General features: G+C 37.3%; 1 protein-coding gene across 4 annotated transcripts in view; it reads right to left on the bottom strand.

Annotated features, from left to right (window-relative positions):
• SLC26A5 (solute carrier family 26 member 5) overlaps positions 1–14,306 on the bottom strand; it is a 43,223-nt gene that overhangs the window by 18,695 nt on the left and 10,222 nt on the right. For 3 of the 4 annotated variants that reach the window (XM_060778333.2, XM_060778336.2, XM_060778335.2), the window contains exons 2-8: positions 10,145–10,345; positions 8,361–8,500; positions 6,932–7,042; positions 4,398–4,579; positions 3,914–4,078; positions 403–555; positions 74–156 (exon numbers count right to left, since the gene is read on the bottom strand). In XM_060778333.2, coding sequence (XP_060634316.2) covers positions 74–156; positions 403–555; positions 3,914–4,078; positions 4,398–4,579; positions 6,932–7,042; positions 8,361–8,500; positions 10,145–10,299 — 989 coding nt within the window. In that variant the 5' untranslated portion in view covers positions 10,300–10,345. The remainder of the gene's footprint in view (positions 1–73; positions 157–402; positions 556–3,913; positions 4,079–4,397; positions 4,580–6,931; positions 7,043–8,360; positions 8,501–10,144; positions 10,346–14,306) is intronic. The other variant, XM_060778334.2, reaches the window with a different exon arrangement.

Raw genomic sequence — 14,306 nt, 5'->3', positions numbered from 1 at the left:
AAAGCAACTTCAATGCAGTGATCATATTACCTGATGTAGGCATAATAATGCAGGTGCAATTTTTTACTCTTACCCTTTAGGGATATTGCCAACAATATCTACTCCATACGTCTGGGATAAATTCATTCCGGCTGAAACTCCAGTGCCAATTACCACCTTGGAAAACAAAAACACAGGAGAAATTTTTAAAAAACCACACACACACACAGGTGACACTAGGAAACTAATCATATAAAAAATCTGGTCTAAATGCAAATTATAACTCATAGAATCAATGGATCTCATGTAAGTTTTGAATTACTAAGTCGCCATTGGTTCAGTGGATCTATTCTACTGAATGTAGGACTTTGTTTGTTTTATAGTGAAGACTATTTCAATGATAAGTAATAATCTTGGACTTACCACAATAATTTCCATAGGGATAGGAACAGGTAGCTTCTTCTTAAAGCGGCCATTGATTTCCTTACCACTCAGCAATAAAACCATGCAGATTAGTCCAACAACTAAAGCTGCGATGTTTGTTTTTGTGATGTTTGTGCACACAGCAATTAAACTCTGCAAGAGAACAAGCACAGAAAGTTTTCCCTCAAATGATACAGTCAAAAGAAGATGAAGAAGTGAATGATGATGGTGCAATGAAATATTGGATGCCACAAACATCTGTTTCCTATATATATATATATATATATATATATACACACAATCTTTATTCAGTGTTTTCCTAATAAAAGAAAGATTAGGCACAAGATTTAAAATCCAAGAAAGATAGAAAAACAAAGTAGAAAGAGAAGAGAGGAAGAGAAAGTAGAAAACGAGAAGTAAGAGAGAAAAGAAAGGAAAAAAACACCAGTTTTCTTTTTCTTCAGTCCGACTTCCGGGAAACTTCAAGGAGGGTATCTTCTTTTTCCTTCTTCTGTGGATTTTCCTTCCTTTTCTCTTTCATTTTTTTCCTTATTTTTGTAATTTATGGGGCGGTTCTATAATTATTCATATCCTTCTTTTTATTTCTTATTTTAAATAATCATTTATCAATGTCCAGTCTGTCTCTTTTTCTATTATCCCTTTATATTTTTGTAATGGATAGCTTAAATTACACCCATAATTTTCCTTTTCCTGTCATCAATTGTGGGTATTTCTTTTTTTTTTTTGCCATAATCTCGCATAACAAAGTCTACCAGAAATGTGGAAAGGAATAGAAGTCTGTCTATATTACTCTCAATTTTTTTGGTCTGAAATTCCCAATAGAAATATTTCAGGTTTAAGTGGTATATTAATCTTCAATATTTTGTGCAGACTTTCCTGTATTACTTCCCAGTAGCTTTTTGCTTTCTTACACTGCCACCACATATGATAGAAGGTTCCTTCCACTTCTCCACATTTCCAACATTTTGAGTTTATATTCTTATAATATCTCCCTAGTTTATGCAGTGTCATGTGCCATCTATTGAACATTTTTGTCCAATTTTCTTTTAGATCATAGGCACGCGTATATTTCAATTTCCTATATAAATATATTTCATACACACACACACACATTTCTAGACCATATTTCTGTAAAGGCAGGTTTGAGAGAAAATGGATCAGCATGGTGTTTTTTTTAGAAGCTGGAGTCAAGTGGGCTTCTAATTTCCCATGAAGAGAAAAAGTACAAAAAAATTGAGAAAAGCAGATAAATATATATATTTAGTTTGCACAGTTTATTCAGACCACAGAACGCAATTTACCATGGTACAAATGTTTAATACAGAAATTCTTGTTTTTTAAGATATATTACCCACCATGAGGAATGGTGGGTAAGAAATAAAATTATTATTATCCCACATTTAAACACATGGATAGCAAAATTCGACTTTAAATGTGCTGATCACAAGTATACACCAATACTGGAAACAAGAGAGAACTAGTAGGAGATCAGGTAGAGATTATTCTAAAACAAAGTATACCTTAAGTAGTATTAGAAGCAACAAAACATGTAGAGACAAAACTCTAAATTAGACTTTTATGAAATGGAGCAAGCTAATGACCTACCTGCTGCTGAGCTCTATTTAAAAATGTTAGTGACACATCAAGTAATTGAACCGAGACAACATTGCCAGCACCTAAAACACTGTAATTACCCTGCTCTTCATAATGATTTCAAGCCTTCTGAAACACCATTTCAGGAAGTCAAATCTGTTTAAAGGTACATAAACAGACCTGGAGACATAAAGCTACAAACAGATCTTCAGTGAACATAGTTTTAATTATGCAGCAGGGAATTTGTTGGATAACAGGTAGCAAGAAGGCTACTACTTCTTTCCTTAAAAATAGCTTTTCCTATTTGTTTTCTTGGTTGTAAGCCATAACAAAATGTCAAATATAACTATAAAAATCAAAAACAAATTGCTAATAAGTATATTGGCCTTGAGAAAACAGGACAGCTTCCCATAATATATTCTAGGGACGAGAACAAGCACTGCTAGCTCAGTAATCGCCCACATATAACATCTGAGAAATTCAGTCTGAGGTGATAGCCAAAAGAATTAGAATTCCCTTGTTGGATCAGACTAAAGATTACTATGCACCAGCTGTGAACAACCAGGTGTCCTTGAAAGTAGCTTTATTTTTATTTTATTGAGGATTAATCATTTTCTTTTCAAATGAGTTCAGAAAGCAGAAAGCAATATTAAAAGACCATCTGGTACTCTGAAGTATATTGCCTCTGAACACTGAGAATCCATATAGCTGTCATATCTAATCGCCAGAAACCGATCTATTCTCAGCGAATCTGGCTACTCATATTTTTGAAGCCATCTGTGGCAGTAGCCCTCACTAACATAGTGGAAGCAGAAGACTGACATTTTACAATGGACAAAATAATTTCAGAGCGCTGAAAAAGTTGTTTTGCTTTCAAAATAGGTCTACAAAGCTTCTCCCAGCCTGGCTAATAGCCATGCTGGCTGGGGATGACAACTCCAAAACTTCTGCCAGGCATCAGACACTGGTCTACACTATAAGCATAAAGTGGTTTTATCATCACAATTCATTTGCCTGGAAGGGTCTGCAAGAAACCGATCCCTGATTGGAGTTACTGAAGAACCTTGCAAAGCTATAATTCCTACAATTTTACTTGATTGATCAAATATGAAAAAAAAACCTTTGAAATTTCTGAGGATATAGACTGTGAATTTATACACTTGTATTTTTTATTTTTATTATTATTATTTATTCAGAAAAAATAAAAGAAAAAAATATATATAGCTACTCAAAAACAGAGCATACAAACAAGCTTTTAAAAGGTTCTATGATTTTAAAACTACACATCTACATTTAACCTACTAAAACTACAAACAATACAAACAAAAACCTTGTATTAAAAATAAAAACACCTGGAATATTGTCCAGCTCTGGGCTCCACAATTCAAGAGAGATATTGCCAAGTTGGAATGTGTCCAGAGGAGGGCGACTAAAATGATCAAGGGTCTGGAGAACAAGCGCTATGAGGAGCGGCTTAAGGAGCTGGGCATGTTTAGCCTGAAGAAGAAAAGGCTGGGAGGAGATATGATAGCCATGTATAAATATGTGAGAGGAAGCCACAGGGAGGAGGGAGCAAACTTGTTTTCTGCTTCCCTGGAGACTAGGACGCGGAACAATGGCTTCAAACTACAAGAGAGGAGATTTCATCTGAACATGAGGAAGAACTTCCTGACTGTGAGAGCCGTTCAGCAGTGGAACTCTCTACCCCGGAGTGTGGTGGATGCTCCTTCTTTGGAAGCTTTTAAACAGAGGCTGGATGGCCATCTGTCAGGGGTGATTTGAATGCAATATTCCTGCTTCTTGGCAGGGGCTTGGACTACACATTTGCTAAGCTAAGATACTCTATAAAAAGCAGGAACAGTCCTACCTGGTGTAAGTTCATTGTATAATTACTTACATAAAGAAAGGAGAGGGGTCCACTGAACCTTTTAGTCTTAACTCCAAGTAGGTACTTCAGCTGTGAAGTAAAGACATGAACAGCAGCTGCAGTGGTGAATCCTCGTACCAGGGGCTCCGTAAGATAAATGGCTACAAATCCAAACCGAAGAAGTCCTAAACACAACTAACAGAAGGAAGTCATGTTCTAAGATTTGTCTTTGAATCCACTTTAATTCAGCAGTATTGTTTTTTTCTCGATTAAAATATATCTATATTTCTCCTATTGTAAGACACTATTGATGTAAGACACACTCTAATTTTGGTATAAGACACACCCTAGTTTAAGTACTACCACATATAATACACATTCTTATACGCACACAATACATAGAATACAACAAAAATACATATAATACACTTGTAATTCTAAGACACATTTTAAGAGATGTTTATATAGGGAAAAGGTACATCTTAGAACTGAAGAAATACAGTAAATGTGTTACCTGTATGATCCCTGAAAGCAAGGTTACTGCAACAGCAACTTTCACCCTCATGTTATCTCTAGCTTCAAGGTTATCAGGATATGAGCTGTTGGTAGAGTTTGTGTTCATGATGTCAAACATTTCATCTGGTGCTTCTCTTACTGCAACTCCACCAATCATTAGGCTGATTACAGCAAATGTTCCTACAAGATAATTCATTTCAAGGAATTATAGAGAAGACTACAACTCTTCCAGATCTTACATGAGAAAAGATGAATTCTCAGTGCAGTGGGATGAGGGGAAGCTCGCGTGCAAAATGAAAACAGTAGAAACACACTTCCAAAGCCCTAGTTGCACATATTGATTGGAGGTGGGATGAGGACAAATCTAATTTCTACAGGGTTCATCCCTTTCTCATCACAAATTCATCCTAGCTCAGGATTATGTCAAAGGGGGCCCAATCTTGAGACATTTCTGCTGAATGGAAGGAATCTGAATCTATAGCAGGAATGGAGAACCTAGGGCTTTCCAGGCTCCATTCACCTTAGCAAGTAAGTCCATGACTTGACCATGGTGGTCCATGCCTTAGTTACCTTTAGACTGGATCACTGCAATTCACTCTCCGTGGGGCTACCCTTGAAGATGGCCTGGAAATTACAACTCGTTCAATGTGCAGCAGCCAGATTAATAACTGGGGCGAATTACAGGGAAAGGTCAACTCCCCTGTTTAAGGAGTTTCACTGGCTGCCGTTGGTCTTCCGGTCCCAATTCAAGGTGCAGGTTATCACCTACAAAGCCCTAAACGGTTTGGGACCCGCCTACTTTTGTGACCAGATCTCTCTCCATGAACCAGCCTGTGCTCTTAGATCCTCGGGGGAGGCTCCCCTTTTGCCCTTGACATTATCATAGGCTCATCTTGTAAGCACAAGGGAGACAGCCTTCTCCTCTATGTCTCCCTGACTCTGGAACTCATTGCCTGGTGAGATCGGAAGGCCCCCACCTTAGAGACTTTCAAGAGGGATCTCAAAACCTGACTTTTCCGATGCGTTTTTGGAGAGTAGCCGTATTATCATACACAGTTGCTCCCCCTCAATGGTTTTTGTCCCCAGAGTATATTTCCCCACCTGTATGAAGGTCTATATGACCCCGTTCCTTACGAGTTTCTCCCCCACAAACAATCTGCTCCATCCCTATCTCATCCTGATTTTAGTAGTTTTAGTATCTTAGTTTTATCTTGCACATGCTCATTGTTATGTTATTTTATTTTACTGTGTATGATTTTACTTTATCGTTTTTGTATTCATATGTTGTATGTATTTTACAGGGGTATTAAATAAAGATGATGATGATGATGATTACTATTATTATCATGATCAAGGATAACAGCAACTGTAGTCCAACAAGATGGAGATGACAACAGGTTCCCTCAGAAAAGCCACTTTATCTATGAATCCGAAAGTGTCTGAGTTTTGTAAAATACCTATGACAGACAGTGGTCAGAGTTAGGACTATTCTGTTTACCAAATTATTTCCTACAATAGATTATAATTCCAAAACATGCACTGAAGGCACTACCTAGGACCTGGTCTAATATTTTCTCTGATATCAATGAGAAGCTTTGAATTTCAGTAATGGATTACTTTAAATAAGGCCAAAGGTACCAATACTAATAACGCTCCTTCATGGTGTGGGCCTGACCCTGAGCTCCCGAAGGCAATGTCACAGGAACATGAGCTCTGACAGGTTCTTCCAAGTGGGAAAGGCCCTGCATATGGCTTCATTGACAGACTGCATGTCAAGCATCTGAGGACCACTCTGGCTAAGTACAAAGAATATCATCATAGTAAGGCTGTCTATCAAGTTTTCTAATTCACCACAGTAAAGTATGAATATGTTCACTGAGTGAAATAGTTGCAATCCGTATCAGTACATTTACTTAAACCAATGAAATTATAGATCTTCAAGGTATTAAAGATAATGTTGATGACTTATATAGTATCAGTGTGTTCAAAATGCAACATGAAAATCCACAAAATAACTACATAAGGTAGAGCAAAACTTGGTTTTCATACTGGCTTGTCTAAGTCCATCACTGACACTGTCATTTTGTGTTTGGAATTTTCTGGGATTAATTGGTGGCTCAAAGCAAGAGTTTAACTTCAGACTTGCTAGTTTATACTTCATTGTTCTAATCACAAAAACTTTCCTGGATTGATTAAAACCGAACTCATTGTACAGATGGAGAAATTAATAGTTATGGTATTATGGTATAGTCAAACAAAATGAGATTTACATTCAAAAATCCACAGATTACAATTTTTGTAGGTATGCTTTTGGAAGTGTTCGTGTATATGCTATAGATGTACCTCAGACGATATATATATATGTGTATGTGTGTGCGTATATGCACAATTTTATTGCAAAATTCAGAAAAGGCTTCCTGTAAAACGATGAAAGTTGGATAATACTCCTGATTCTCACCCAATTATACTTTGAAGACAAAATACAAAGCATTCATCTTAAATAAAATAATACTGATACTTTAAAAGGAATACCTATTGATATATGTCTAGACGTTCCAAAAAAAGTGTACAGAAAGACTGGATAAAATGAAGAATATAGCCCATAAACTGGGGGAACAGCTGCCAGCAATGCATATGCTAAACCTGGGAAGAAAATGCGGGGAGGGAGAGGGGAAAAGAGAAACAAAACATTAAACGGAAGAATTCAGACTCCAAACAAATTATCTAAAATGAAAATCGTTCATAAACTTACTTCATACAGTTCATAAAATTGTTCCTAAACTGGGAAGTCACAATTCACTGGCTGTTCTTGCAACACATCCTTAACCATGGACTTAATTTTTAGTTTTTCTGTGGACCCAGTGGACCCAGTCATTTTATAGTAAAGATAGTAGGCACAGGTTTACATTATCAGTGAAACTGAACCTTAATCTGAAATTTACCTGTTTTGAAACAATTCCTGAAGCAGGTATTTTTTCTTATGTCTGAATTCTTCCCTTCCCACCCCGAGACTTTACATAGCATATATCTGCCAAACACATTTTTTTGTATCTGAATTGAGGTTTGAGGTTTGAACCTAAGTTGTATATGGTCATGTTTACTTCCCTAGCAAGCATATTGGATTTCAAGTTTACTTTTAACAACCCCCGTTTGAATGAGCTCCCCCTCCGCAAATAACCTGCTTCTCCTTTATCTCACAGGAGTTTTTAATCAGTTTTAATTAGCTTTTCTTTTTATCATTACATGTAGCCTGCCCATTGTCACTGTGATTGTGTTTACTGTAATTTTATATCGTTATGCATTCATATGTTTTATGTAATTATGATGTTGTTTATTGTTTTCATTTTCGGTTTTATTTTGCTGTAATTTGTTGTTTGGGCTTGGCCTCATGTAAGCCGCCCCGAATCCCCATCGGGGAGATGGTGGTGGGATATAAATAAAGATTATTATTATTATTATTGAGATATTAGCTGTTTGATGCACGTCTTCACATACTTCTAGAATTTTCACATCTGTTTTGAGATAATTGTATATATTAAATCCTTGGCTGAGAGCAAAAATAGTCTTCCTGAAGTGGAAAGGCTTGACATAATTTTCATACAGTAGCACTTTCAAACAGCATAGATAGATTTGCTTATTGATTAGTCCTCTGACCATATCAACAGTAGAAGACAAAAGATGAGTATACAAAGACACAATAGACACAAATCCCTATCCTAACACTCTTGTAATGGTTAGCTAGTTTCTCTTCAGATTGTATAAATCTTTCCACCTTTCAAACAGGATTTTTCACAGGAAAACAAATGGAGCATCCCATGCAAATAATGTACTACTCTAAGTTAAAGAAGATTGACTATCAAAAGGATATGTGGCATTATACTTTCTGCATTTGAGCATGAGCTCACTGGTACAAAACTGTCTCTCATGGTTGTTCTAAAGATATTTTAAAAATTCCACTAACCTTGAGGAAGCTGCATGACTCCAGTACTTATCCCTGAGATAATGTCTCCCATTAAATACTCCCTCACTCGATAGCGGGGGAGCCATGTTAAAATTGGGAAAAAACTAAAGAGAACAGATCTTGCTTTCTTGGAAGAACATCTGAAAAGAGGGGGGAAATGCAAAATCAGGTGAAATACGCTCAAGATGTGTTTCTGTGGTGCAAGGCAAATGATACTCTTATCATAGAAAAGAATACCAGATCTATCAGCTCATTCTTCTTCATCATGGAACTCTCTAGATGTGGTGTTTTGCATCTTCTACCACAATCAGATTGATGATAAGAATAACTATGGTTCACAAAAAACCGGAGGGCAACAGGTTGAGAAAAACTACTATAAATTAAACGTGGCATTAACAACTCAATGTTAAACACGCTTATTCAGAAATACATCTTATTCATATCAGTGAAATTCACTCCCAGTGATGTTTACATAGGATTACAACCATATAGTGCAATCCCATGCATGTTTATGGAAACACAAGTTCCACCGTGTTATAATAGGAATTACTTTCAGGTACATAAAACTGTAGCTATGGTCATTCCTAATATTGATAGATTATACAAAGAAGACTGTAAATAAATAAATAAATGGAAAATTAGTATGGCATGCCCACTATACTGATATTTGCTTTTATTTGGAGGCAAAAGTAGTATGGAAGCTGGCATTCCTAACTTCTGTTGAATTTTGTTTTTAAAAAGCCTTAATATGGAAGACCTTATTTCATTTATCTTGTTTAGCATTTTTGCATATAACAGATTAGGAGCACAGAGAGGTTTGTTCAGTTTCTTAAAAACTGTAAGTTCTGTGGAAAATTATCTTTGTGGTTCAACAAATGAATGGAAATTGCCTGACGTTTGTTGTGCTTGTGGTATTGCTTCATGGCTATCCTGCACTATAGGTCACTGGAAGAAATAGGTGTGGCTGGGAAAGTGATGGTCCTGACCTTAGAGATTAGTCCAGCATGTTAAGCAATTGGTGTGACACAGAAGACAGAGTAACTCTGATCTCTCTCTTATCTCTCTGGTCTTTCTTCCCAGCTTGTTGACTCTACTACCCATGAATTGGTTTGAGAAGTGTTCTGATTAAGAAGTGTTGCAAGACTTCTTCATTTGTTTGCTTTGAAAGACAAGATCTGAAACATTTGAAGATCTTATCAGTGTTTTTGATGTTTGAGTAAGAACAACATGTAGTTCAAACTGCATGTGAAGAGAAGTTACAGTAGTTCATGGGTTAATGCAATAGAAGGGAGTAACATTGAAGGAATGCAAGCTATACAGTTTCCAGTATCAAATGGAAGAAAAGAGAATCGTGTATCTTTTTTTCCGCCATGATGTGACTGAGATCGGACATGCTTTTAAGGTTGTGCTATATATACTTTGTAATTAAAGCAAAAAATAACTGCTCTTTTTGGGAGCAGACTTTTGGAGTCTGTTTGAAGTGATTTACAAAACCTTTAAACCTTTAAGGACAGAGTTACTTTGAAGGTCGAAAAAGAGGAGGTAAAGCCGGCTGATTTATTCTCGCTATATCTCAATTTCCTGACAGACCTGAAGAGTGGGGATGTAATTTTCCATGGTGGAAAAAGAAAAATCACCTCCACATCTTCCTACCCTAGACTAGTTTCAACTAGTAAAATCACAGTTCTGGATTATAGTTCTTTTTGTGAAAGAAAAGGAAAATGTAGAACACAAGAAATTTAGATTATTTAATGAGGTCTATCACAATAGCTAAAATGTCCTACCGACAAGCATGTGCTATCTTCTGAGTGGGAGACAGAGGTGTCTTTTCCTTTTTGTGTAGCTGCTCCTGTAGGGTTCCTTGGTTATACACTCGCCTCTCCACACAATACCTATGATCTGAAGCATGGCATATTTCATCTTCTCCAGCATGTTCCATAGTACATTTCAGTGAAAAGAGACAGAAGAGCTGCTCCTGGAAGCTGCTATCAAAATAGACACACAAAAATAAGATAATTTAAGAATATATCACTTTGAGAGAAGACAACATATTTCAAAGCAATTGGTAACAACATCATTACATGTCCTCTATCCCTACCCCAACTACCCGCCATGCAAGACAAAAACAATTATGAATAGAACAAGGAAATGGAAGTACTGTGCTCAAGGTTCCCAATTCGATGGGACAGTTCCTTTCTCCACAGTAACTACAACAAACCACTGGTGCTGTGAAAGAGAAACCAGAAAAAGGAGAAAGTCAAGTAGAAGAAACTCCTTGCACCCTATTCAAATGAATTGCCCCTCCTCAGCTCAAGAGGCCATAATGAGACTAATTATTCTGTAAAAGAGACAGAAGTTGACGGAGAGAGGGCAAAGGCACCATCATACAATGGCCTAACTTCTGGCAGCACTTCTGTATCATGCAGTTAAAGTCAACTGTTTTATAAGGAAAAACAGTTTTCTTCTGATTCTGCTGAGATGCTTCCCACCCCAAGCCAAGTGATACTAATGGTTCTCAACCTGGGGTCCCCAGATGTTTATGGTCTACAACTCCCAGAAATCCCAGCCAGTTTACAAGTAACTTTCTTGTCCCTACTTGAAGTTCCATACTTTACACCGGCCTGCACTTTACACTGGCATACGTCTACCTCAACATGTGTTATGATAGTATTTCCTTCCCAGTTTACTGTATTGTTGCACTTTCCTGCGCTCCTGTAAAAATGTATTGCACTCACTGAATCTATACCTCAGCTATGTTTCTTTTAGCCGTATTGCTTTTATATTGCTTTCAATTGTGTTATTTGTTTTTATCTGATGTTTTAATTGGTTAAAGTGTTTTACATGTGTGTTTTATTTGTAATCTTGGGAGTGTCCCTTGTAAGCCGCCCCAAGTCCCCTAGGGGACATGGTTGGTGGGGTATAAAAATAAAGTTATTATTATTATATTATAGAATGAGTCACATTCCCTTGCTTTTTAGACTTTTGGCACAAATCAATCAGGTGCAATATAGCAATTCACAATGCTGTGTATGTGCACTTCTATATTTAGATTGTTTTCTCTGCAAGTTATAAGATGTTGGTTAAAAGGATTTTTTGTTGTTTCTTTGTCAGTGTTGATGTGGAGATTGTCTGGCTTGCCTACTCTGGAACATGCAACATATAATTGTACTTCTTTATGGCTCCCTTTCAAATCTATGATACTATATCCCTTTCAAATCCATGATACTATATCTCTCTGTGTGTGAATCATATATATATATCTATATCTATGGCTGGATAGCTCTTTGTCAGGAGGGCTTTGATTACGTTTTCTTGCCCTGGTGAAGGGAGTTGGATTGGATGGCCTTAAGTATTTTCTTGGTCATGGGGTTCTGTGTGGGAAGTTTGCCCCAATTCTGTCAGTCGTGGGGTTCAGGATGCCCTTTGATTGTAGGGGAACTATAAATCCCAGTAACTACAACTCCCAAATGTCAAGTCTATTTCCCCCAAACTCCACCAGTGTTCACATTTGGGCATATGGAGTATTCGTGCCCAGTTTGGTCCAGATCCATCATTGTTTGAGTCCACAGTGCTGTCTGGATGTAGGTGAACTACAACTCCCAAACTCAAGGTAATGCCCACCAAATCCTTCTAGTGTTTTCTGTTGGTCATGGGAGTCCTGTGTGCCAATTCCATCATTGGTGGAGTTCAGAATGATCTTTGATTGAAGGAAATTATAAATCCCAGCAACTACAACTCCCAAATGACTTTTTTTTAAAGTGATGGTCATTCCTTGGGTTAGTAGGTGTCTTGTGACCAAATTTGGCGGGATTCCTCCAGTGGTTTTTGAGTTATGTTAATCCCACAAACAAACATTACATTTTTATTTAAATAGATCACAGTTAAGTTTTTCATTCCTATAAAGTTTATTTTGAGTCACATGCATGATTTGGTAAGGAAGGATTTCCACCCATCTGTAATTCCCATAATGGAAAATATAAGCAATGAAAAACTTCTCTTGGACAATCTTTGTGCATAGTAGGAAAGACGCCACAGCTAGCAAAAGAGCTATAGCAAATATTCCTTATCAGTTAGATAAGAGCTACTGGATTTATATAAGAGCCTGAACACAAGAGACTTAAGTACTGCTTGCTCTTAAACCTGAGTGATAAAACTCAGGCTTCAAAAGGACTCACTATACTGCCATTATTACCTAAAACTATTAGAATAGACTGTATATTAAAGAATATTTTTTCTTGGCAATACACAGCTACAAATCACTACTGTGTATCTGAAACTCAAAAGTAAAAGAGCCTAAAGGCTGCTAGCTAAATATTCCCTTTTTTGACTAACAGTCCTGAATAACTGACTGGTATTCTATTAACAACATCTCTGGTTAGGTGATGGTCCCTTAATAGTTGAAGAAAATCTTTATTTTGGAATGAGGCGCCAATTAGAGGACGGAGAAAGTGACATTCTTCCACTTAAACAAGAAACAAATATAAATGTGAAGGATGGCAGCCAGCAATTTGGGAGATGGCAATATGGGGCACCAGGGCTTCTCTTGGGATCTGATGTATGCACCAGATCTTCTGCCACCACGTAAAAATAGCTCCATACATTTTGTTTTTATGTTAGTAACAGAGAGACAGTGGTTTGAGCATTGGACTATAACTCTAGAGACCATGGTTTGAATCCCTGCTCAGTCGTGGAAACCCACTGGGTAATCTTGGGCAAGCCTCAAAGGAAGGCAAAACCCGCCCTCCTGCCCCCACAAAACAAATTTTGCCAAGAAAACCCCATGATAGATTCACCTTAGGCTCAGTATGAATTGAAAACAACTTGAAGCCACATGCCAACAAGAAATGTTAGTAACTACTGAATATAGCACAAAAATATGGTAAGGTTCTACATATCTATCTTTAAGTGCAAACAAAACCTGGCTTTAGAATGCTCCGAGAGGTAGGAAGTGCTCAACAACATAGAGTAAAGAGTAAATCTATATAAATAAAAATGTAATGTTCGTTTGTGGGATTAACAGAACTCAAAAACAACTGGATGAATTGATACAAAATTTGGACACAAGACACCTATCAGACCAATGAGTGACCATCACTCATAAAAACACTGGAAAACACAACAGGAGAGACTTAAAAAGCCAAAAAAGCAAAATGACGCTACAGCGCATGTGTAGAAATTACTCCCCCCCCCCCCGGCAAACAAAACACAATAGCATATCTTTTCTGGACTACAGCTCCCAGCATCCCCTAGATCAGGGGATGATCCAAATGCACTGCTTCTAAGCTGCAAGCTTTCTTCTCCTGGGTTTTCTTTGAAGGCATCCCAATACCTACATATTTCCAATTTCCTGTTCCTAGATTGCAACTCCCAGCAATCCTCCAGATAGATAAGATAAATAGATTAGATAGAGATAGATAGGTAGGTAGGTAGATAGACTGATCAGGAGGGACTGCTGGGAGTTGCAGTCCAATAATGGGTAGAGAAGGAAGAAGGGAAAGAAAAGGGGAGGGAGTAAGGGAAGAGAAGGAAGGAAGGAGAGAATGAAAAAAAAAGGGAAGGAAGGAAAGAAAGAAAGGAGGAGAGAAAGAGGGAGGGTAAGTTGGCCACAGCAACGCGTGGTGGGTACAGCTAGTACAACATAAACCCTAGATTCTCAAATCATTCATATTTTTTTAAATCACATAAAATTCCTATAAAGTTTATTTTGTTATGCCCTGACATTTATCCTAGGTTATTGGGTCTAATTAGATCTAACTCAAAAACCGCACCTTAGGAAATTGCCTGGTGGCAGCATTTAGGATGTGCCATTTCATACTATAACATTTATTAAATAATTTTGTAAAAGGAGTTTGCTATTTTAGCACCTCAGCAGCACTGGAACTGGAATCATCGATATTGGAAGCATATTCAATATAAGCATGCCAATGACTTACAACAGCGTTTTCG

This window comes from Anolis sagrei, chromosome 5 (genome assembly GCF_037176765.1).
Source record: "Anolis sagrei isolate rAnoSag1 chromosome 5, rAnoSag1.mat, whole genome shotgun sequence".
Lineage (NCBI taxonomy): Eukaryota > Metazoa > Chordata > Lepidosauria > Squamata > Dactyloidae > Anolis > Anolis sagrei.
This window is presented reverse-complemented; position numbering and strand designations above follow the sequence as displayed.